Source organism: Histomonas meleagridis (assembly GCF_020186115.1).
Source record: "Histomonas meleagridis strain 2922-C6/04-10x chromosome Unknown contig_15, whole genome shotgun sequence".
NCBI classification, from domain to species: Eukaryota; Parabasalia; order Tritrichomonadida; family Dientamoebidae; genus Histomonas; species Histomonas meleagridis.
In genome coordinates, this window is record NW_027150778.1 from 297718 (window position 1) to 319620 (window position 21903).

The window sequence follows — 21903 nt, forward strand, 5'->3', positions numbered from 1 at the left end:
GAGCGATTCATTAATTATTAAGCCCAATTTTTTGGTATACCCCTTAATGGGTCGTCTTAAAAAGGCTGTAGTATGCTGCGTATGTCATATTTCATCACATTTTTGGAAAAGCAGCAAAGATTTTGTGATGTGATCTAATCTGCGTTCCATTGCACTTTTACTGTAAACTTAATAATAACTATTGAAATATTTCAATGATCAATGATCAAAATTAAACGGTTAAAATATTGAAATTTAAATTCTGAATAAAATCTTTATGAATATTGGCCTTATTCGTATGTATTTTGTGCAAGCGAATCCTTTGTTTTGTTTTCAAGGTTCATCAAATCCTCTTCACTCATATGGAACCATTCATTAATCCATATCAGCATTGAACGGTGTGTATCAAGGTATGTCTGTGGCATAATTGTCTGAGTGACGTATTTCTCGACAAACGATTGGATGCCGTGGAATTTGAGCCTGAACTTAACAGTTTTAACAATGCATACGAGAGGGCCATCGTAACCCTTAAGCCAATGTGGAGGCTTTGAAGAGTCGCTGTGTGACTTCTTTGTTGGGAATGGTGGGATTCCTCCTTCTTCGAAGGAATATCCGTGGATATCAAATTGCTTATTTTTTGATTCTTTTCCATCTAATATATCTAAATATACAATCTGTCTTTTCTTAAGCTCTTTTTGGCTGAATCCCATAACATTATTTAATGTGTTTTCAAGGAATTCTTCGAGTGGAGTACCTTTTTCATATTCGAAATGCTTTGTTTCGGTATCAAAAATTAAGTCATCACCTAAGTTTGGTATAAAGAAGTTAGCTTGATAATGAGGGAAGCAGTTACGATTATCTTCATGTATAGATGAATACTTTTCTGGAACTGCCCATCTAATTGCAGCAGGTACTTGATTTTTGAAGTGTAATATACGATGTACATGTCGACCTACTTGTCCATTTTCTTCGAAGTTATCAGCTTCAACAATTTCGAATCCATCACCTCCTCCAGATTCTTCAGTAGTACGCCTGTTGACTGCGTACTTCGAAGCGGCACGGCACCAAGGGAGTTGGAATGGCATGAAGATACGAAATTCGACAATCTTCATTTAATGTGAGAAGTGATCGTGTAAACGTTTTTGACCGGTTATAATTGAATTTTTCAATAACGTTGGTATTGATAGGGGAATAAAAAATCGAAAAAACGAAGTTTCGAACAACAAACAGTATATCTTGAAAGAAATTTAAACTACCCATTAATATCTCCACTTAAAATCTCAATACATTCTATATTTATTTCGATATTAACCTAAATATTCGCAAAGTATGTCATAATATTCCCCTTTTTACAACCGGTCGATGTTTGAATGGCATTCACCGACGATTGAGTGGCCTACCGTCACAATCGACCAAATACTAATTCAAACCACAAAGAAAAGTCAATAAATGCCAACCGTCTAACCGAAGATTTTGCACCACGAACCATTTTTGCCATTAAAATGCAATTATGACTTATTTTACTTTGGCTATGCATTGAATTATTGGCCAAATGTACACATTTCATGCGTATAATTGGTTCAATTAATACAAAAACTAATATTCATAATAATATTATACCAGACATATATAATAACACAGTAAAGAAATTCCAATTAATGACATAGATGTGTTTGTATACGAATATTCCGAAGTCTTTTTAAATTTACTTTATGGTTTTCGCATGTTTTTACTGAATAATAGAAACCGTTAACTAAAATACGGTTATGACCGTTTAATCAAAATGGATTTTAATCTTTTTCTTGAGGTATTTTCAAGTTTAAAAATGTTTTACTTACACTCAGTTGTACAAGTTTCTCTTGCAATATTAATTTTATTTTACAAAAGTTTTGCAAGAGTTACACATGGTAAATTGTATACACCAAATACTTCAATGTTAAAGATTGAAATGCCAGATCGTATTTCTTTTATTATATCACATATTTCAGCACCGGCGGTATTTAATTTTGTGTATGAACATATTGCAAAAACAAATCTTCATTCACTTCCATCGAAATTATTCTATCTTTATTATTTATACAGAATTATCATTTATCCTATTTTTAGATCAAGACACTCTCGTCCTTGGCCTTTAGAAACTATCATATTCTATTTTCTTGTAAATAGTAATTTTGGATTTTCTATAGCTACTCTTTTAGTAATTTCGCCTCGTAATTTGTCAAATAATTTTAGTTTTACTATTGGGTGTTTTTTCATTATCATTCTTATCCTCCTTATTATTCACGATTTTATCATATGCCTAAGTCGCCGCAAAGGTATTGATGGATACGCAATCCAAAGTATGTTTTTGTTTAAATACATTACATGTCCTCAATATTTTCTCCAGTTTTCTCTTTGGATCGTATTCAGTTTATTCATTTCTAACTTTTTCGGATCCCTTTCATATCTCATTTGGTTTTGGCATCTGTTCGTTCGTAGGGCAAACTTATGCCACTCATTTTTTGTTGAGAAATGGCCAAAGTATGAGTTGCTCAACAGATATCCAATTTTTCCATTTATTTCTAAAAAATAGAACAAAAATTATAGCGTTAACACAGCGCTTGCGAATTTAGTGTTAAATTATTTTCACGAGTAAATCAATCTGAATCATGACGCATTGGCAAGTTCACTTTTGCGTAATCAAAATAACGTTTAGGATCCATTGAATTTACTTGCAAATGGGAATGTTGGATGTGCGTGTTCTTACTCCACGGAAACAAATTTCGATTGAAAAAAAGTTCTATTATTACAAAATAGCTATGTGAAAATCATATGCAATATGTTTTTTGTAACTGTTGTTGGTTTGTGTTATTAAACCCTGTTTGTACTTTCTTTTTCGTTTTTACTCATATTTGATCAAATATGTTTTTGGATATTTAAATTGAATAAAAAACAATCGTTTATGATTCAAACATCAATCAATTCTCTATCGGTCAGATTTTACAAAAAGTTTAAGTTGATTGATGAATTCCTTGATTGTACTATCATTGTTGCCTTGTTCTCGAATTGAACAAACAATTTAAATAACCTTTAATATCAACGATTTATTCAACTTGAAATTTTTTTGCACATGATGGTGTCAAAATATCTGTTCTTTTTTAATGCTTTACAACATGTATAAACTTATTATTTCTCACAAAAATGTTAAAGATTTTATGTATTATGAGACTTCCTTGATGTTAATGATGCGCTTAGGGTGAATTACATGTAAATTCTTATGAGTGCGTATTATCGCATAATTTTTTTCGAACATATTCAGAATGGGAATGTTTAATTTAACATAGAAAGGTTGAACGATTTGTTTTATAATAAATAACTCCATTTAAAACGATTTAAATTTTTGCACAATTTTTCTGATTTGTTTTATGGTCTATTTAAACGTAATTATTAAAATTATTTAATTGAAAAATATATTATATACTTGGATCTATAATATCTTTTTATTCTCTGTTTAAAATTGAATTACTCATATAAGATATTAGAGGAAAGTTGATGATAAGCATATTTTATACTCCATTATACACAAGTATTAATAATACGGTGATAAGCATATATATATTATAATAAGCATATTGGTGTAATATATATATATATATATATATATATATATATATGAATTTTTTGGATTTAATCTACCCTAATTTTGCTAAAATAAACAGTTAATTTAACGACAAATCTTCAATACAACAAATGTTGCTTTATTCATGAAGTTGTATTGTTGGACCATGATCACTCAAATTATTTTAAAAGTAATAATTGAAAACCTATTGTGAAAGTAAAATAATAAATTATTTAAAAACTTCGAAAATATATTCACAAATTTTGTGAACAGTGTTCACCGAACACCATATGGAACAAAGGCACTAATGTATTCCAACAATCACCAAATTTTTCTTGAATTATAATGTATTATAGGAAGGTCATTCGTTCAATATATTCCTATTTTTCTCAGTTATGATATTCAAATATTTTGTAGTTAAATTTATATCTATTGCAAATGAATTTTCATTATGATTTCAATAGAAGCAATTCAAACAAGTAATTTATATTGTCTAGTACAATCATTAATTTTATTATGGAAAAATAAAAGAAAAAATCACCCAGAATATGATATATTGACGATATTACAAAAGTGATATTGACCAAAGTTTCGAAATAAACGTTCAATGAGGAAAGTGTCATCAATAATGAAAATTATTCAATCTAGTTCAATCGTTAATACTAATAAAAAAAGACGATAGATTCGTCAGCTGCGTTTGTAGATGCTGACATGTCAGGTAAAACAATAATTTTATCACACGTGAAATGTTGTCAAAATATGATCGGTCATCAACTTGTTCAGTTGATAATGATCGTTTATAGCAACATATTAGAAATTCAAACATTTTACTATTTATATTTCTAACATTACTTCGGACATGACAAACCCATTCTATATCCCCAAAACCACAGTATTATCCGATTGTTTTCTACAAAAAGTCCAAATTCTTAATCATTATCTTTCTAATCTCTACACAGTTGCGGCGAAGTTGATCCCTCAGGGAAATAAAAATGAATTTCATTGTCTGCTGAAAATATACTTCTGCACAATTCGATAGCTTCTGCAACTGTTTTTGCATGTTGATGCAACGACACAATTTGGTTAATTGGAGCATGGAACCTTCTGCATTGTAATGTATCATTTATGTCATTAAGTTTTGGACATTTCTCTAAATCGTCGAATGACTTAGCCATCAAACGCTTTATGTCATTTGCTAAGAAGTTATGACCCAAAAAGTGTGTCGAAGACGCATCGTAAATCGAAATGTTTAAGAACTGAATGAACTTATTATGGCAAACATCTTCGTGTGATGCGCATGACCTTATTATATTTTCGTAATGCGGAAGAATTAGTTCTACAGCTTTACGTGAATATAAATAACCAGAGCCGCCTTGAAGAAATGATAAAACTCTGTTCTTTATGCACCCTCCAAGAATTACAGGCTGCTTAAGGGGATCATACTTTTCCTCAAGTGATTCATAATACTTATCGAGAATTCCAACATTAATAGAGTTATCAACAGTGCCCCTATGAACCCATCTATAGTTGGTTTCATAGTAGAAGTACGAAAGTGCAAAGTAAGTCTTTCGAAAAATATCAATGTCTTTAGCGTTAAAAGTAGATGTGACTCGAATTGTAGAAACTAAATCAGTATAATACTGTGGTGGAGAAAGGTTGGGAATGTCTTGTTCGTTAGTTGTGTTAAAATCCTTCCAGTTTATATAGGTCGCTTTATAACCAGCGAGTTCATTTAAAGATGATACAAAGAATTGATGCATAAAGGGTGGTTTTTCATCCCTGGGCATGGAAAGGATGATAAAGAGCATTTTGCTTTGGTTATTTTCATAATGTACATTGTCGGGACCTTCGATTTTTGGTTCGAGAAAGTTGTTATTAGTTTTTGATAAGTTAACTCTAATAATAGTACTAAAATTTACTCCTTTGATGATGATATTCATACAAATAAGATATAAGGTAAATGTAAACAAGGTGACATATAATATATTAATGAGTTTTCCATGGCAAAAGGTCAACATGAAGCCCTTCATCCCATTATGGCGGTTTGAACTTACAAAAGAACCGTTCTTCAACATTTTGAACCTTCAGAAAATTGTATTAATTCAATTTTTATTTCTATACTTTATTAAATGCAATACAATGCTTTACAAATTATCATATCACTTTTATTGCTACCGTGTTTTGTTGCAAACGTTGTTGTATTTATTTTAAAATAAATTGTTTGATTTATATGTCAAAATATTCATATAGCACATTCAGGGTAAATAAGTCAATTTATTTATCAACTTTTTCAAGCAAGGTTAAATTTGGGGTTATATAGGGTGTCCCATTTTTTCATTTTGGTTTTTAGATAGAAAGATTTTTTATTTTTATTCAAGATTAACAATTGGATATTTTTTTGGCGATTTTTCCTTTTTCTCTTTGGTTGGCTTTCCCTTAATATACATTACATCACCTTTATTTGCCAAATACCCATTATAATTTAAATGACCCGACAACTTTTTCACTCTGTAAACGCAGTTAAACACTGTTACTAAAGTTAGAATTGATATTTTCTTTCTTGGTGCTCTATTATTTAGCAATCCTGATTGGAAAATATTTTTCTCTGTTCTTAATATTTCTATTTTTCTCCAATTTTTCCTTTGACCTATTGTACTCAGTAATGCTTCTTCAAGTTCATTCTGAAGTTCTTTTGGTGTTTTCGCTATTGAAAACTGATCTGTTATAAACAAATGTAATCTTTTAGCCCATTGCTCCCATTCTTTTGAAGCGTTTTCTTTATCATTTAATAACATTGCTTTCTTTATCATATTATCCGCTTCTATTCTTTCTTCTTGTATTAACTTTTCATTTTTCTCGAAATCGTCGACTTTTTCTTTTAATTGTTTAACTTTATAAACAATTGATTCATTTGGCTGCAATAAAAGCATTGTTCTTAATGAATTTAATTCATCATTTGCATTAACTAATGATTTACTATTTGAAATTTCTTTTGAAACCTTTTGAAGAAGTGATAAAATCGAAGACTTTGATATTGGTTCATGTTCATCGAAGAAATCTTTAAATTGTTCACATATAATGAGAAGGAATTTATACATTTCTTGAGAACTTTGATATTTAAACTCTTCCATTTTAGTTTTATAATCAGTATCAAGTTCCATTAATTTCACTCTCATTTGTGCTTCATAAGAAGACTTTTCACGATGAATTTTTTCTTCTGTTGCTTTTAATTTCATAGTTTTTATTTTATTATCAATGCTTTGCTTTGAAAGTGAAGCTTTTGTTTCCTTTAATTCTGATTCCATTTGTGTATATTGCTTTTGCATATTTAATTCCGATTCTCTTGATTTAGCTAATTTATTCTTTAAGTTAGAAATTATTGGCTCGAAATGTGAACGAAGCGCTTCTGCTTTTTGCGTTTGAAGATTACATTCATTTTGAAGTTTCTTTATTTCAATACGAAATAGATGTTGAAGATATTTTTGTTCTTGTTTTGACTTATTTTCTGTGCTTTGAATGCATTTATTTAGATTATTTATTTCGGATTCTTTTTGGTTTTGAAGTTCTTTAATTTTTTCTTCAAATTCATTTTGTTGAGCTTCAAGTTCTTCCATACGAAGTTTATGAAATGATTCAATTTCTTTGTTTTGTGTTTCTAATTTTTGTTTTATTTCTTTGTTTTCTTTTTGAGTTTGCTCAAGTGAATTTTGAAGTTCAATAACATTTACTTCGATTTCCTTTAAATGTTTGGAAACTTCTTCGTTCTTTAATTTGTATCCATTTATTTCTTCTTCATATTGTTTACTTTGTTGTATCCAAGATTTCGCATTAGATTTCATTTGGAGATTTAAATTCTTAATAACTCCTTCATATTCATTTTTATTATGTGTTATTAACTTATTTGCTTTATTTAATCTATGTTCAAGTTGACGAATATATTTTTCAATGTTAAGATCATTTTCATCTTCTTTATCATTATTCTTTTGATTAATAAGATCAATACATTTAACGAAAATTGAATTGTCATTTGGATTTTTTGCGTTACGTAAAATATTTTTAATTTTATTCAGAACTTTGTTTTTATCTTTTTCTTCTTCAAGTTTTGTATGTAAATCTGATGTAGTTTCTTCTACTTTATCTTGCAATGTATTATTTGCTTCTTCTAATTCATTTTGCATTGATTTCATATCAAATAATAAATGTTTACATTGTAATTTAATTTCTTCATTAAACTTTCTTAAAACATCATTTGCATATGCGGATTGCTTTAATAAAATCATTAATTCTTCAACACTTGGATTCTCAATTTGAGAAGCAACATTTAAAGAATAATTTGGCAAATCAAAGAAATCATTAGTTTCATTTTCATAATTCAAATCATTTATTCTTAGAAATGATTCCACTCTTTTACATTGAGATATTAAATGTTCTCTAAATAAAGGATTATTATTTGTATCTATTAACCATCCTTGTATTTCTCCACTATTAGAAATCTGTTCCATAAAACCAAGAAGATTCGAAATATAATTTAATAATCTATGATTTTCTTCTTTATATTTATCATCTTTTATATTATGATTTTTTTCATTTGAATATTCTTTTTTACTTTCATTCATATTCTTTTTAATGAGATCAATTATATTATTGATCTTTTTCGGTATTGGAATTGATGTATCATTTAACATTTTATGAATTTCTTGTTCATTTTCTTCAAAATATGAATTAAGTAAGTTAATAATTTCTTTTTGATCATTTTTGAATTGTTCTAATTTGTTATTTAATATTGTTGAATCTTCTTTAGTTTTATGTAATTGATTAGAAAGTTTCGTATTAGTTATCTCTGCAAATGAAAGTGCGTTTGTTTGTTTTTGAACAATTTCGAAAAGTTTATTTCTAATTTCTGTTTCTTTCATAAGATTATCATTAACACTTTCCATTTCATTTGAAAGTTCTTGTAACGCAGTTTGTAAATATTGAATTTGTTGTTCTTGTATTTTTGTTAAGTTTTGGGATGAAGAAAGAAGATTTTGTCGGATTTGCGTTTTAAGATCTTCATTTTCTAATGTTAATTTTTCATTTTCAAGTTTAATTGATTCTAATTCTTCTTTTTTCTTTATTAGTTGTTCAGTCTTTAAAGAATTTTCATTTTTAATCATTTCTAATTTCTTTTTATTATTTTTATTTTGCGATTCAAGTTTTTTATATTGTTCCTTAAAAGATTTAATATCATTTTCTAATATAAAAGTATTTGAAGATGATGAATTTTCGATATTCTCATATGAATCAAGTGCCTTTTGAAGAGTGAGTATCTTTTCATTCATATCTTTTATTAATTGTTGGTTATTGCTAAGCTCAAGTTTTAAGAATTCATTTTCGTGTCGAAGCATTTCAGGTTCAAATGATTGATTTTTAGATTTTTGATCAGATTTTAATGGATGTTCATCCAAATCTTTTTTCATATTTTCAATTATGTTTGAATGATTGGTATCAGGAGGTAAATTAAACTTCTGAATCAGATACTTAATGAGCAGCGCATTTGCTCTTTTGCTTTTTTCATACTTTTTCTTATATTTTTCAAAATTAACTTGTAATTGTGAATTTTCTTTTTGAAGATTAGTACATGACGCTTGACTGGTTTCTAAAGCTAATTTAATTGCTGTTATATCTGACGAACTTTCTAAAAGATCATCATATTTTTGCTGCATTTTTGATAATTTTTGGTTTGTAGAATTATTTTGTAAAATGATCAGCGAAAAAACTAATATCTTGTAAGCCTCAAGAGTTGTTGGTCCATTTCCAATATTTGTTGAAGGTCCGAAATCTGATGAAGTTAGATCAGAAATAATTTTTGATACTAATGAACTAATGTTTTTTACTTCATTATATTCGAGTTTTCCATTAAAATTTAGTGTTAATTTTAGGGAATTTAATAAATTAGATAATTTTACAGAATGAAGATAAAGCGGATTATCACCATTAAGCGCTGGATTACTTCCTATTGCTTCCTTTGGAAATGTATCTTGCTGAATTTGAGTCATTCTGTAAAAAAATTTCCTTTAGAAATGCCGCCAAAATTATAAGAAAACGGTTAAACCACCAAATCCCTTCAAAAAAGTTCAAGTTTCAACGGTTTATTCATTTTTTTCGAACCAAACAGAGAAAAGTCAAGAAACATTAATGTTTATTAGAAAGCAGCAAAGCCAATAATGTCACATTACTGCAATATTGAAGTAGTTGAAGAATTTAAGTAATACTATGAAAATCAATTAAATGAAAAAAAATTTCACCTATATTAATCAGATGGAAAATGAATAAAATCTTATAGTGACTTATATAAAAACTTTAAATATGGTTTGGAATAACAATATACTTTTGTTTAGCAATCATTAATTATCAACTGTTTTAAGTAATCCAAATCCAATTTTTATTTTCAAAATTTGTTAGAAATGATTTTAAAAAAAAAATTAATAAAAAAATTAACAAGAGACAAAGACTCAAGAGACTTCATATTTGCAGAAAATTTTATTGAGCGATACATAAATTGACAAGCTTTGTTCAAACAATTTTTTCACATAGCATTTCCTAATTCTAATGGGTATCGTCGAAAAAGCAGTAATCCTTGTTGCTGATGGTGTTCTTGGGAATCCTGTTGCCAAGGCAGGACAATATCAGAGCTTAGACATTCTTGCTAAACGCAGTCAAAGTGGCTATTTATCAACATTCTCAGATTGCAATGACACGATTACACAACTTACAGGCGTTAACTATCATACTGTGGATTTCATATTAAAAGATTATGGACCAATGAAGATATCTATATTAAAGAAAAAGTCTACATACAATTCATCCTTAGGAAACGTCGAAGAAATTAATGATCTGTCAGAGGACCAGATTTTCCAAAAGATTGATGACAAGTTGAAAGAATATTCTGTTATTGTCGTTGAAATTTCTACATTGAATGAACTTGATCACATTGTTTCTAAGCTTCTTCCAAAAATTGATGCAGACAACGTTGGTGTCTGTGTGATTTGTGGTTACGCTAAAGACGCTACATTACCTAATTTCACTGTTCCTCCACCAGTTGTTGATCCATCTTGGAAAGTTATTGGTCCAGATGTTGTAGACAAGCTCTCACTTGAGCATCCATTCTTATTCTTTTCGGCTTCTAAAAATTTAACTCGAATCGATAAGGTTCAAGCTTTCGATGAAAAAGATTTCGAAAATAATAACTGTATGGGAATTCTTCCAATTTGCCAACTCTTCCGTGAATACAGTTACTACACCGGCTCATCATGGAAATATGGAGCATAAATAAATCAAAAAATTCAAATCAAATTTTTAAACGGTCTTTTATAATCGGATAAATTTATCATTCGAATTCAAAAAATAATTTAAGAAACTCCTTAATTAACCTTAAGATTTATAAATTAACTTCTGAATTAAATTTTTTTCCTCTAATAGCTGGTTTTAAATTTATTTAAAAGAAAATGATTTGCAAATATCATTTTTTCAAGGGAAATATACATAAAATTTAAAAGCTAAACTTTACACATACACCTTGAAGAATTGGTCACGAATAAGGATTTTAATTTATATTGATTAAAAACAAAATATGAAAATCGATTTTATTGTGGGGTCTTTGGAGCCGACCTATAGCTGCTAAGCTTTTGATTGATGATTTGCACAGTAACTTGATATTGTTGCTGTTTTTCTTTGAATTGAGTTGCTAATTTCTCTTGTTGACTATTTAATCTGCTAATCCTTCTGCTAAAGAATTGAGTAGCATTGTCAACTGACGTTTCAGCAAAGTATCCTGCACCAATTTCAATTATTGGGCGTTTAGTTTCAAGAATTGTGCCATGAACATACATAGATTCTGTCATGGGAACTAACATTTCTTTCCCAGGTTGTGAAGCACTGTATGTTGCAAGAGCTTCTTTTGCATTTTGGGAATTTCTAACTGATTCATTGGTCATTTTTATTTGTGCTGTGAGTTTATCAAGATCTCCTTCTAATTGCGTTTTTAACATCATAAGTTGATCGACTGAAAGCGAAGAAAGCGGAAGTTGCTGTGCAGCCATTTGAAGTCACTTTTTAAAATACAAACAGACTTTGTCAAAATAATCGGTTTGAACTTCTGGGTGATGAATGTGTGTTAATTGTTAGAATTGAACAAAAATAGCATAATGTATGGATAAAATTGTATTATATTGACCTACAGTACAAAAACATAAGAGAAGAATTCGAATTCTAAATAGTGATTTTTTTTTCGAAAAGTAAATTAATCAATTACCTGATTACAATATGTTTCAATTCTCTTACCAAATTTTATTATTTCACTTTTTCAAAAACTACTGCGTATATAACTCATTATCCTTTTTATATCTTTGCATTTTTTATGTTTTACAATAAACAACAAGAATTCTTGATTACACATTTTGTCTAGGTGAATAGCTATAAATGTATTTCGAAAATTCGAGGTTATAAAAGTCATTTGGAAAAAATCATTTTTTTCTTATTAATGATGCAATGTTACTTTTATTAAATTTTGAGGTAGTATCAGTAGTAACTAAAAAGTGATCAAAAATGTTATCTTATTAGTTCATGAACAACAAATTTTTTTGACTGTGTATTTGGCGCAACGATAGCCGGTTTTTTCCAAACCATGATCTCAAAAAGTTTAAAGTTCGTTCGTTATTTCTGAATGAACGGTTTTTATTTGTCAAGTAAAATACAGAAAAAGTCGTTTAACGATTCTTGAATTTGAAAACAAAAAAACGTAACTTCATAATGCTTTTCACAATTTTCTTTTCAAGCTGTTCGACAGCAAATTATTTTCGTGCAGATGGCACTTGCCCAGGCTCAAAGAAAAGTTGCTATGATTATTGCCTTCTTGAAAGTAAGGACGAATATGTTTGCCTTTCTCTCACAACAATTCGTTTTTGTTACGACTTTCGTTCATACTTTTTCATTATATGGGCATGCTTTGTTCTTCCAGTAATAATATCCTTCATATGTTCTTGCATTTGTTGTCGCAAATTCAGACCTCCATTTCTAGCAATATTTCTTAATCTCCTGATCGGAACTTATTGGTCTATAGCGATAATGGGCATTTATTGTATTGCAAGTACTGATTCAACCGAATTTATTCCAATTATCATTTTTCCATTATTCTTTACACTTGCTGTCTGCTGCATATCCAGTATTTGTGGTTGCCAGGGTTGCAAACCGAAAAATGATCCTAAATTTATTCATCAAATGATGATTGAAAAATGTTTAGAAAAAGATGAGTTTGAAAATTATGTAAATACTATACTTCGTGGCCCACCAGTTATTCATCTGAAAGGAGGTATTCATTATTCTTTTCGTAGAGGTAAAAGTGTAACATCATTTACAATTCCATTTCAACAAGCAGCTCCATATGTTTCATGGGAAGAACGTAGTCCAATTTTACATGTTTCTCATAATAAGTACATGTTAGTCAAGACAAAACTTAAATTCAAATATACAAAAGAACTAAAAGACTATATCCATGAAATGAAGAAAGATATGACTACCAGAGAAATAGAGAACGGTGCTGAACCCGAAAACATATCAATTGAAACAGAGCAATTCGTTGATGGAATGAAACCGTTTTTAATGGCGACCGGTAAAGGAAAAGTGCCACGTTTTCACAAGTTTACGAGCAGTTGCTTTGGAAAATTTTTATGGTTCTTCCTAAGTTTTCTTGGACTTAGTACTGTGTACGAATCAATTTATTGTGCAGGTGTTAAAAGGGTTAAGGTGAAATCAGTGAAATATATTTCATCAACACCTTGTTTCCATTGTCCTGCTTATGAATATGATGATGGTTTACAATTCGTCGAGTATGGCAATAACTAAAAAGTAAATATGTAGTGATTTTCTCGTTTTTTTACACTTTAGATATGTTTTATAATAAATGAAATTAATGTAATTAACAAGAAATTATACTCAAAGTATCAAATGATTAATAACTTGTTCATGCTAAACATGTTTAAGAATATTCTGAGCAATTATTTACAGGAAGATCATCCAGAAAGATTTTTGCATAACCAAAAAATTGAGTTATAAAACATTTTAACTTTTTCTTCAAAAATATATATATATATATATATTGTAAATCCAGTGCTTAATGGTCTAGTTAATGATTTAATTGGACAAAAATTATCATAAAAGACAAAACCGTTAATATTCAATATCAATTCAAAATAATTTATTTGGGGTGCCCTGAAGACAATTTTTTTTGAATTGAAAACGTTTAATTACATTGTGGGAATGTTTAGTTAAAAAATAAAAAATCATGCTGATTTTTTAATTAATACCTTAATGTATGGTTGAAGCTTGTTGTTCTCCCATTGAAGGAATTCCTGTTGGGATATCAGCCATTTGTAACATGGCATCTTCATTATTTTCTGCTTCAAGAGCAGCAAGAAGATCCTCAGCTCCAGCGTTTAATTCCATTTCACCCTCAGTGTTATTCATTAAATCGTTTGCAGCTCCCATTCTTGCCTTTAATCCGTCCATCTTGTTACGGTTTGCAGAAATTTTTTCTAGGTTAACAGATTTGCTGCATTTTTCCATTCCTGCTGTAGCTCTGTTCATTGTTCTTGCCATGTCTGCAGAAACTTGAGCTTGACGCATATCAGTGGCGAAACCTTGAGTTGTTGCACAGCTTTGAAGAAGTTGTGTAGCTTGTTGTTCAAATCGGACTGCGTTTTGAGCGTAAAGATTTGCTGTAGCTCTATTTCCTTTTTTAAGTTCGGCCTTTGCCTTCTTCCTTTCTTTTAACGCTTCTTTCTGGAGCCTCTTAGCCTCTCTTTCGAGGGATTTGCCCTGCATCTTAACCTGGAAGCTTCTCTGATCAAACATTTTCCAAAATAGTGTTTGCCGTTTTATTGAAATTTTTGAGAATTTTTCGGTGAAAACCCCCAAAACAACGGTTAAGCCCTCTGCTGAAAAAGTGGTTCATGAGTGGTTTTTGATAAACTTTGTTTGGCAAAACTGTGGATTTCGGCGGTTAAATACACACAAAAAATGCCTTTGACGCAAAACCCAAAATTATCATTAAATCCACAGCAATATTTTTTTAACAATGAATTAAACATATCACATGATCAAAAATTGATGACAATTCATTATTACATTTTTTTAACATTTTTTTTCAATTAAAAATTAATGTCAAAAAAATTTAAAAACACGAAAACATATGCACTACTTCCTTATTAATTGTACATTTCTTTAAGTAATACATTAATCATTTCGTTAAATGGAAATACTAGGACGATACGTATCGTTTTTTGAAATTAAAAAAGTTCAATTTTAATGACTGAAAAGCACACAAATACTTGAATCAGTAAATGAAGCAAATAATGCATCAATCAAAAGCCAATCTGTATATATGCAAAAGTTGATTTTTTTAGAACAGGTTATATACAATATTACAAAAACTTTAAAATTTCTGTTGCAATAACAATGAATTTATTTGATAGAGATTTTCCTTTTACATTTAATTATTGTATAATTGTTTTAGTTTATTCAGCATTTTCATCTCAAAGAGAATCGATCCAAATATATTTCAATTTTTTGCAAGAAATTCAGTCTAAAGAAGAAGCAATTCTTCACAACAATCCAAAAATTATTGAAATTTTTACTAATTATATATCAGAATTTAATACACAAGAGACATATTATATCATTGAAAAAATGATTGAAAAAGAATTAATTAATATAAATATTACCAAAAACTTTAATACTAATTATTTTTCACATTATAAAACTGAAGAAGAAAACAAGAAAAAAGATTCTAAAGAGTCATTATATAAAGAATTTAAAAATAATTATAAAAAATTATCAAAAAATGATTGGGAACTTCATAAGCAATTGGTTAAAGAAGGAGTTAATCCGAATGAAATATCAAAAATCATTCGAAATGATGATATAGAGAAACTTCAAGAAATATCATCACAAACAAATTTCAATTTTAACCAAACAATTGAACCATCACTTTATGAACGATTTTCATTTATTCTAACAAGAAGATTTTGATTTTAATCAAATCGTTAGACCATCGCTTTGTGAACGATATTCTTTTATTAACAAAGAAAATGTTACATTAATTGATTTTGCAGCATTTTTTGGAGCAATTCAATGTTTTAAATATTTACTAATGAATAATGCAAAAGTCGAAAACATAGGTAAATATGCAATTGCAGGTGGAAATCTTGAAATTATTTATTTATGTGAACAAAATCATTCGACATTTGACGATGTTTATGAAATCGCAATTAAATTTCATCGAAATGATATCTTTAAATATATTTATGAAAACAAAATCGAAAAACTAGATCAAAACAATCAACAACATTTATTAACATATGTAATTACAAACAAAATTCCATTTAAAAACTTTGGATATTATATAAGTAACACACAAACATTAACTGATATTAAATTCCAAGAACAAATTTATCAATGTATTAACATTGGTAATTATGAAATTCTTTCATTTTTAGAAGAAGAAATCAAATTCGATGAATATATAATTAATGTATCAGCGAAAACAGGTAATTTATATCTTGTCGAATATTTTCTTGATCATAATCAAATTCCAAAAAACATTTTAGTTTTCGCATTAGAATCAGGAAATATTGAACTTATTCAATATATTATGAAACAAGAAGGGATTGATATTAATGCTAAAAATATTTGTTTGTTTCTATTAAAATATGTTTTAATGTTTTGATATTTTAAAATAATATTTGGAATTTTGTTAAATTATTTAGAACATCATTAATGATAGCATCTATAAAAGGTTATAGAGGAATTGTTTAATTTCTTATTGAACAAAAAGGAATTAACTCAAAATTAAAAGATATTTGTATGTATTATACAAAATTGATATTAAAAAATTTGGGTTTTAATAAGAAATTCGGAATTTTATTGTTATATATGATACAGCACTTTTATTGGCATCACGAAATGATCAAACTGAAATATTTAAAATACTTCTTAAAAAAGAAGAAAACATTAATGATGTCAGCATTTTTTCTGTTTATTTTATGTTTATTACAATAAATTGATATTTTAAATATGTATTTGGTAATTATTTTCATTATTTAAATCAATATTATATGTTGAAACTGAAAAAAATCACATCGAAATGGTTAAATTACTTCTTGAACAAAAAGGAATTGATATTAATGCTAAAGATATTTATTTGTTTTATATAGAATTTATTTTAAGAATTTCTTATTTCAAAATAATATTTGGAAATTATTTAAATTATTTGATACAGCACTTATATTAGCATCTCAAAGTGGACATACTGAAATAGTTAAATTACTTCTTGAACAAGAAGGAATTGACATTAATGCTAAAGATATTTATTTGTTTTATTTAATATTTATTTTAATAATTCAATATTTTATGGTAGTATTTGGAAATTATTTAAATTATTTGATACAGCACTTATATTAGCATCTCAAAGTGGACATACAGAAATAGTTAAGTTACTTCTTAAACAAGAAGGAATTGATATTAATGCTAAAGATATTTATTTGTTTTATTTAAAATTTGTTTTAATAATTTTTTCCTATTTCAATATAAAATTTGGAAATTATTTAAATTATTTAATACAGCACTTATGTATGCATCAAACAGATATTATACAGAAATCGTCAAATTACTAAGAAATAGTTAATCTTTGACAAAAATTGCAGTTAAAAGTGGCTTTATTTTTGTGAACTTTACGTATTGGCCCAAAGTGAAACCAAAACAAATCACACTAAACATATTAAGCGCATCTCTTTGTATAATCCGTCCATTGCCAACACTTCTTTAGACCGAAGCCAAAACGTACAATGTAAATCGTTTTAAGGATATTTATTAAACAATTTTTTGTTTCATCATCTTGCGAACGTTTAATCACAAATTTCATCTTTTTACCGAAAGAACTGATTTTAAACGTATATTTGGTCTGACGAATCGGACAAGTTGTCCTCGTATTTCCTCGATCTCTCTGACGTTTCGCTCTCATTTCCATGAACGTTTTCACCACTTTCTGCCAACAATTCCCTAATATGAGTGTAACACTTTGGGCATACTCTCATTGGCTTCTCTGATATTCCAGGCAACTTAATTTTGTTATTGAAGCAGTTCCTACAAATGCAATCGCCGCAGAATCTGCAATGATGTCTACGATTAATGAATGTGAACTTCGACTTACAATGCATGCAAAGTGGCGCTTGGTCATCAGGGATCCAGACGGGTGAGAAGCCTTTCATCTCAAGTGCTTTAATGTCAATTTTGTTCATCTCTAACATCCGATTAAACGCTTCAAGAAACGCGTTCTTAGTCTTTAAGTCGGGCAAATTACATCGGAAACTTTTCTTCTTTTGTTTCACGTCAACTGCGTTTTCAAATGGACTGTTGTCGTTAACTGGGACAATAAGGTATTCGCCGCTTTTATATATCTTGTTGACTTTAAGACTTTGCGGTAAGAGCCCTGGCTCCGCAACTAAGAGAAGATCACTAAACAATATAAGATGTCGCGAGTTTGTCCACTTACGTGAAAACTTTAGTGCATCAGTATTACATAAAAGTCGGCGACCTAATGTGAAGAATTCAAAGTCAGAAAATCGTGACTGAAGTTCTCCCATTTGAACGGCTTCATCAAACTCTGAAATGCGGTCGTCGATTTTGGAGATTTCCTCTGACACTTTTTCAACCGCAGTTCGAATCACTTCTTCGTCAGTGCCTTCAGGCGTAGTCTTAAGTAACGCTTGTAACAACAAACGATAACGTGGTGGACGTTGCACAGGCATAATAAGATACGCTTCGACTGTGTCACGAAGTCTTGTTTCACAATCTAATAGGAAATGATCAAATGCACCTTTTCTCTTACGTTCTTCAATAAGAAGTGAGTTACAAATGTGGAACTCGCGAATGTATTCGAAATAGATATCAATGGATTCGGCAAAATCATCAAAACAATGTCCAATTGATCGATTAGGATCTGTGGATTCTTTGAATTCTACTAACTTTTGCATTAATGAATCACTGGCGTTTTGTACTTTGGAAAGCTTTTCGAAAAGTGTTGGAATACCTGTAGGAATTGACATTCGACCTTCTTTAAATAACTTATCTAATGGAATACAGACAACTTCACTAATCTCATGAAGGTTGCCGTTGTACTTCTCCTCTGTTTTGATGATTTCTTCAATCACATTCTGTCGTTGCTTTTCCGCTTTTTCTTGGCTCATTTGGGTGTTCTAAATTTGACTCGACACAACTTTTTGAATGCGAACCCGTCAGATCTGACACCAATAAATTTTCACACAAACTCTATGCAATTTTTTCTTCTTCCACTTCGGTAAATAGCATTTTAAAGTTCGTTAATGAAGGAGCCAAATGTTTTAAATTAAATCATTATAAGTAAAAATTTAATTTGAATTAAAATTTCAAATTCAAAAAAAAATCAAAATAATTTCTCTAAACGGGGTATAGCATTTTTCAATTCTAGATTTCTAATTAATGTTATTATAAAAAAAAAGTCATGAATGGAATGAATTCTTTTTTGGTTATTTACGTAAACTTCACAAAATTGTGTAAAGAGGTGATAAGTTCCAACCATATTTCACATGACATTTCTGAATTAAATTGTTTGACCAAAACATATCACAATTACAGAATGTTCACAACAGTCGAAGCAAATCGTCAAGAACAGCTCTGTGGGTCTATCTACTCGATTAGTGGTCCCGTCGTTATTGCAGAGAAGATGACTGGTGCCGCAATGTATGAATTAGTTCGTGTCGGTAAAGAAAAATTAGTTGGTGAAATCATTCAATTAGAACATGATACAGCTACAATCCAAGTATATGAAGAAACATCAGGTCTTACAGTTGGTGATCCTGTTACAGGTACTGGAAAGCCACTTTCTGTTTTATTAGGTCCAGGTCTTATGACAAATATTTATGATGGTATTCAACGTCCACTTAAAGATATCAGTGAAAAGAGTGGAAGCGTTTTCATTCCACGTGGTGTTGATGCTGTTGCTTTAAATATGGATCGTCAATGGCCATTTGTACCAAATGACAAACTTAAAGTTGGAGATCCATTAACAGGCGGTGACATTGTAGGCTACGTACAAGAGACATCATTAATTCGTCATCAAATTATGTTACCACCCAAAGCACATGGAACCCTTAAATGGCTTGCACAATCCGGGTCATACACAGTTAAAGAGCCAATAGTCTGTATCGAGTTTGACGGTAAAGAACGAGAATATCCAATGCTTCAAGAATGGCCTGTTCGTACACCACGACCATTTGCATCAAAACTTAATGGCACATATCCACTTATCACTGGTCAGCGTGTTCTCGATTGTCTATTTCCAGTTGTCCAAGGTGGTACATGTGCAATTCCAGGCGCATTTGGATGCGGCAAAACAGTTATTTCACAAGCGTTATCCAAATACTCCAACTCCAATGGTATTATCTATGTCGGCTGTGGCGAACGTGGAAACGAAATGGCCGAAGTACTTATGGAGTTCCCCGAACTCACCTGCGAACTTAATGGCGTCGAGCATCCAATTATGGACCGCACGTGTCTTGTTGCGAACACTTCGAACATGCCCGTTGCTGCTCGTGAAGCCTCCATCTACACCGGCATCACATTAGCCGAATACTACAGAGATATGGGCTACAACATGACAATGCTTGCGGACTCTTCATCGCGTTGGGCCGAAGCGTTACGTGAAATCTCCGGTCGTTTGGCCGAAATGCCAGCAGACTCGGGCTTCCCTGCGTACTTAGGCGCTCGTTTGGACTCATTTTACGAGCGCGCAGGCAAAGTGCGCACAATCGGTAACCCTGGACGCGAAGGATCAGTTACTGTTGTCGGCGCTGTGTCTCCACCTGGCGGTGATATCGCCGGCGATCCAGTGACCACAGCCACACTGCAAGTCGTGCAAGTGTTCTGGGGACTCGATAAGAAGCTTGCGCAAAGGGAAACACTTCCCTTCTGTCTCGTGGACATTATCATATTCGAAGTACGACGACGTGTTGAGGCCATACTTCGTGTCGTTTGATCCCGACTTCCCATCGTTAAGAACTGAAGTGAGACAACTGCTTCAGGAGGAACAAGAACTGCAGGAAATTGTGCAATTGGTCGGCAAGGACTCGCTGGCGGAACCTGACAAGTTGACACTGGAAGTCGCGAGAATGATTCGAGAGGACTTCTTGCAGCAAAACAGCTACACGCCGTACGATAAGGTGTCGCCGATGTGGAAGACATTCTGGATGCTGAAGAACATGCTGCACTTCTATGACTTGGCGAAACACGAACTCAATGAGGCGGCGTCAGGAGAGAAAAGAGTCACATACGAATCAATAGCGAACTTCTTGGCACCACAGATACAAAAGCTGATCCAAATGAAATTCGTGGATCCCAAAGATGGTGAAGAGAAATGTGTCGACCACTATAAGCAATTGTACAACGAAATCGAAGATAGATTCAGAGCATTTACAGACTAAAAATGAAATGAAATATTCTTTTGCTTTGATTTGGATTACGTAATCGAATGAATTCAATTGATTTTTGCATTCTGCTTTAGTTTCGTGAACAAATATTTTACGGATGATTTTTTCGTAATAAGTTTTGTTCAATCATTTTTTTTGAATAAAATAATACGATTCTTTCTTGTTGATTTACAACGAGATGTAAATTATTTATTTCTTCTAGTTTCATTTAAATTAAAACTAAATAATTCAAAGAAAAGTTATAACAAAATGCTGTATAAACTAATCTACATATTAAAAGATAAAACGAATATGGAAAATTCAATCTTATTTTCCTATTATTTTTTGGACTTTCATTTCAAGATTTCCTTGTGTTAAATTAAAGACAATTTGTTCAAGGTGTAATATTGATTTCATGGAGAAGAAGTATATTTGATCAAAATTTTAAAATTTAAAATTTTGTGTATTCAGCAAAGTAAAGTATTAAAAAAGTCACTTAAGCAAAAATGGATTACGTGGCACATTGTTCTGATGGACAATCAGTTTCTGTTCCTTCATGTGCCTCTAAGTACTGCTTCTTTTTCCAGTGTTTAGATGAATCAACCAAATTTGATTTTTGGAATATGGAAAATTCAAGTGTTCCTTATTCAGAAACAAGATTTCTGAATAATGAACCCAAAGTTTTTCATATCAAAGATGAAGAAAAAGAAATCAGAATTAAATTTATTCCTCCATCCTTTCAAAATGAAGAATAAATTCCAAAGGTGTACCAAATTCACACATTTCCAC

At 30.2% G+C, this 21903-nt stretch overlaps 9 protein-coding genes across 9 annotated transcripts; 4 read left to right on the top strand and 5 right to left on the bottom strand.

Moving 5' to 3' along the window:
- Positions 1–269: 269 nt before the first annotated feature.
- Positions 270–1091, bottom strand: GO595_001810 (Phosphatidylinositol transfer protein; the record flags this gene model as incomplete). Its single annotated transcript, XM_067914650.1, has 1 exon — positions 270–1091. The coding sequence occupies one exon, from the start codon at positions 1089–1091 to the stop codon at positions 270–272; it is 822 nt and encodes a 273-aa protein (XP_067778059.1).
- Positions 1092–4521: 3430 nt separating this feature from the next.
- GO595_001811 (uncharacterized protein) lies at positions 4522–5364 on the bottom strand (the record flags this gene model as incomplete). The annotated part of the gene is made up of 1 exon (XM_067914651.1): positions 4522–5364. One exon carries the CDS (start codon positions 5362–5364, stop codon positions 4522–4524), a length of 843 nt encoding a protein of 280 aa, XP_067778060.1.
- Positions 5365–10168: 4804 nt separating this feature from the next.
- Positions 10169–10888, top strand: GO595_001812 (uncharacterized protein; the record flags this gene model as incomplete). Its single annotated transcript, XM_067914652.1, has 1 exon — positions 10169–10888. One exon carries the CDS (start codon positions 10169–10171, stop codon positions 10886–10888), a length of 720 nt encoding a protein of 239 aa, XP_067778061.1.
- A 314-nt stretch (positions 10889–11202) lies between these two features.
- GO595_001813 (prefoldin subunit 5) lies at positions 11203–11658 on the bottom strand (the record flags this gene model as incomplete). The annotated part of the gene is made up of 1 exon (XM_067914653.1): positions 11203–11658. One exon carries the CDS (start codon positions 11656–11658, stop codon positions 11203–11205), a length of 456 nt encoding a protein of 151 aa, XP_067778062.1.
- A 709-nt stretch (positions 11659–12367) lies between these two features.
- On the top strand, positions 12368–13459 carry GO595_001814 (uncharacterized protein; the record flags this gene model as incomplete). Its single annotated transcript, XM_067914654.1, has 1 exon — positions 12368–13459. The coding sequence occupies one exon, from the start codon at positions 12368–12370 to the stop codon at positions 13457–13459; it is 1092 nt and encodes a 363-aa protein (XP_067778063.1).
- Positions 13460–13921: 462 nt separating this feature from the next.
- GO595_001815 (charged multivesicular body protein 1) lies at positions 13922–14467 on the bottom strand (the record flags this gene model as incomplete). Its single annotated transcript, XM_067914655.1, has 1 exon — positions 13922–14467. The coding sequence occupies one exon, from the start codon at positions 14465–14467 to the stop codon at positions 13922–13924; it is 546 nt and encodes a 181-aa protein (XP_067778064.1).
- A 3089-nt stretch (positions 14468–17556) lies between these two features.
- Positions 17557–18858, bottom strand: GO595_001816 (putative Rho/RAC guanine nucleotide exchange factor; the record flags this gene model as incomplete). Its single annotated transcript, XM_067914656.1, has 1 exon — positions 17557–18858. One exon carries the CDS (start codon positions 18856–18858, stop codon positions 17557–17559), a length of 1302 nt encoding a protein of 433 aa, XP_067778065.1.
- A 428-nt stretch (positions 18859–19286) lies between these two features.
- On the top strand, positions 19287–20684 carry GO595_001817 (V-type proton ATPase catalytic subunit A; the record flags this gene model as incomplete). The annotated part of the gene is made up of 1 exon (XM_067914657.1): positions 19287–20684. One exon carries the CDS (start codon positions 19287–19289, stop codon positions 20682–20684), a length of 1398 nt encoding a protein of 465 aa, XP_067778066.1.
- A 133-nt stretch (positions 20685–20817) lies between these two features.
- GO595_001818 (V-type proton ATPase catalytic subunit A) lies at positions 20818–21129 on the top strand (the record flags this gene model as incomplete). The annotated part of the gene is made up of 1 exon (XM_067914659.1): positions 20818–21129. The coding sequence occupies one exon, from the start codon at positions 20818–20820 to the stop codon at positions 21127–21129; it is 312 nt and encodes a 103-aa protein (XP_067778067.1).
- Between the last annotated feature and the right edge of the window lie 774 nt (positions 21130–21903).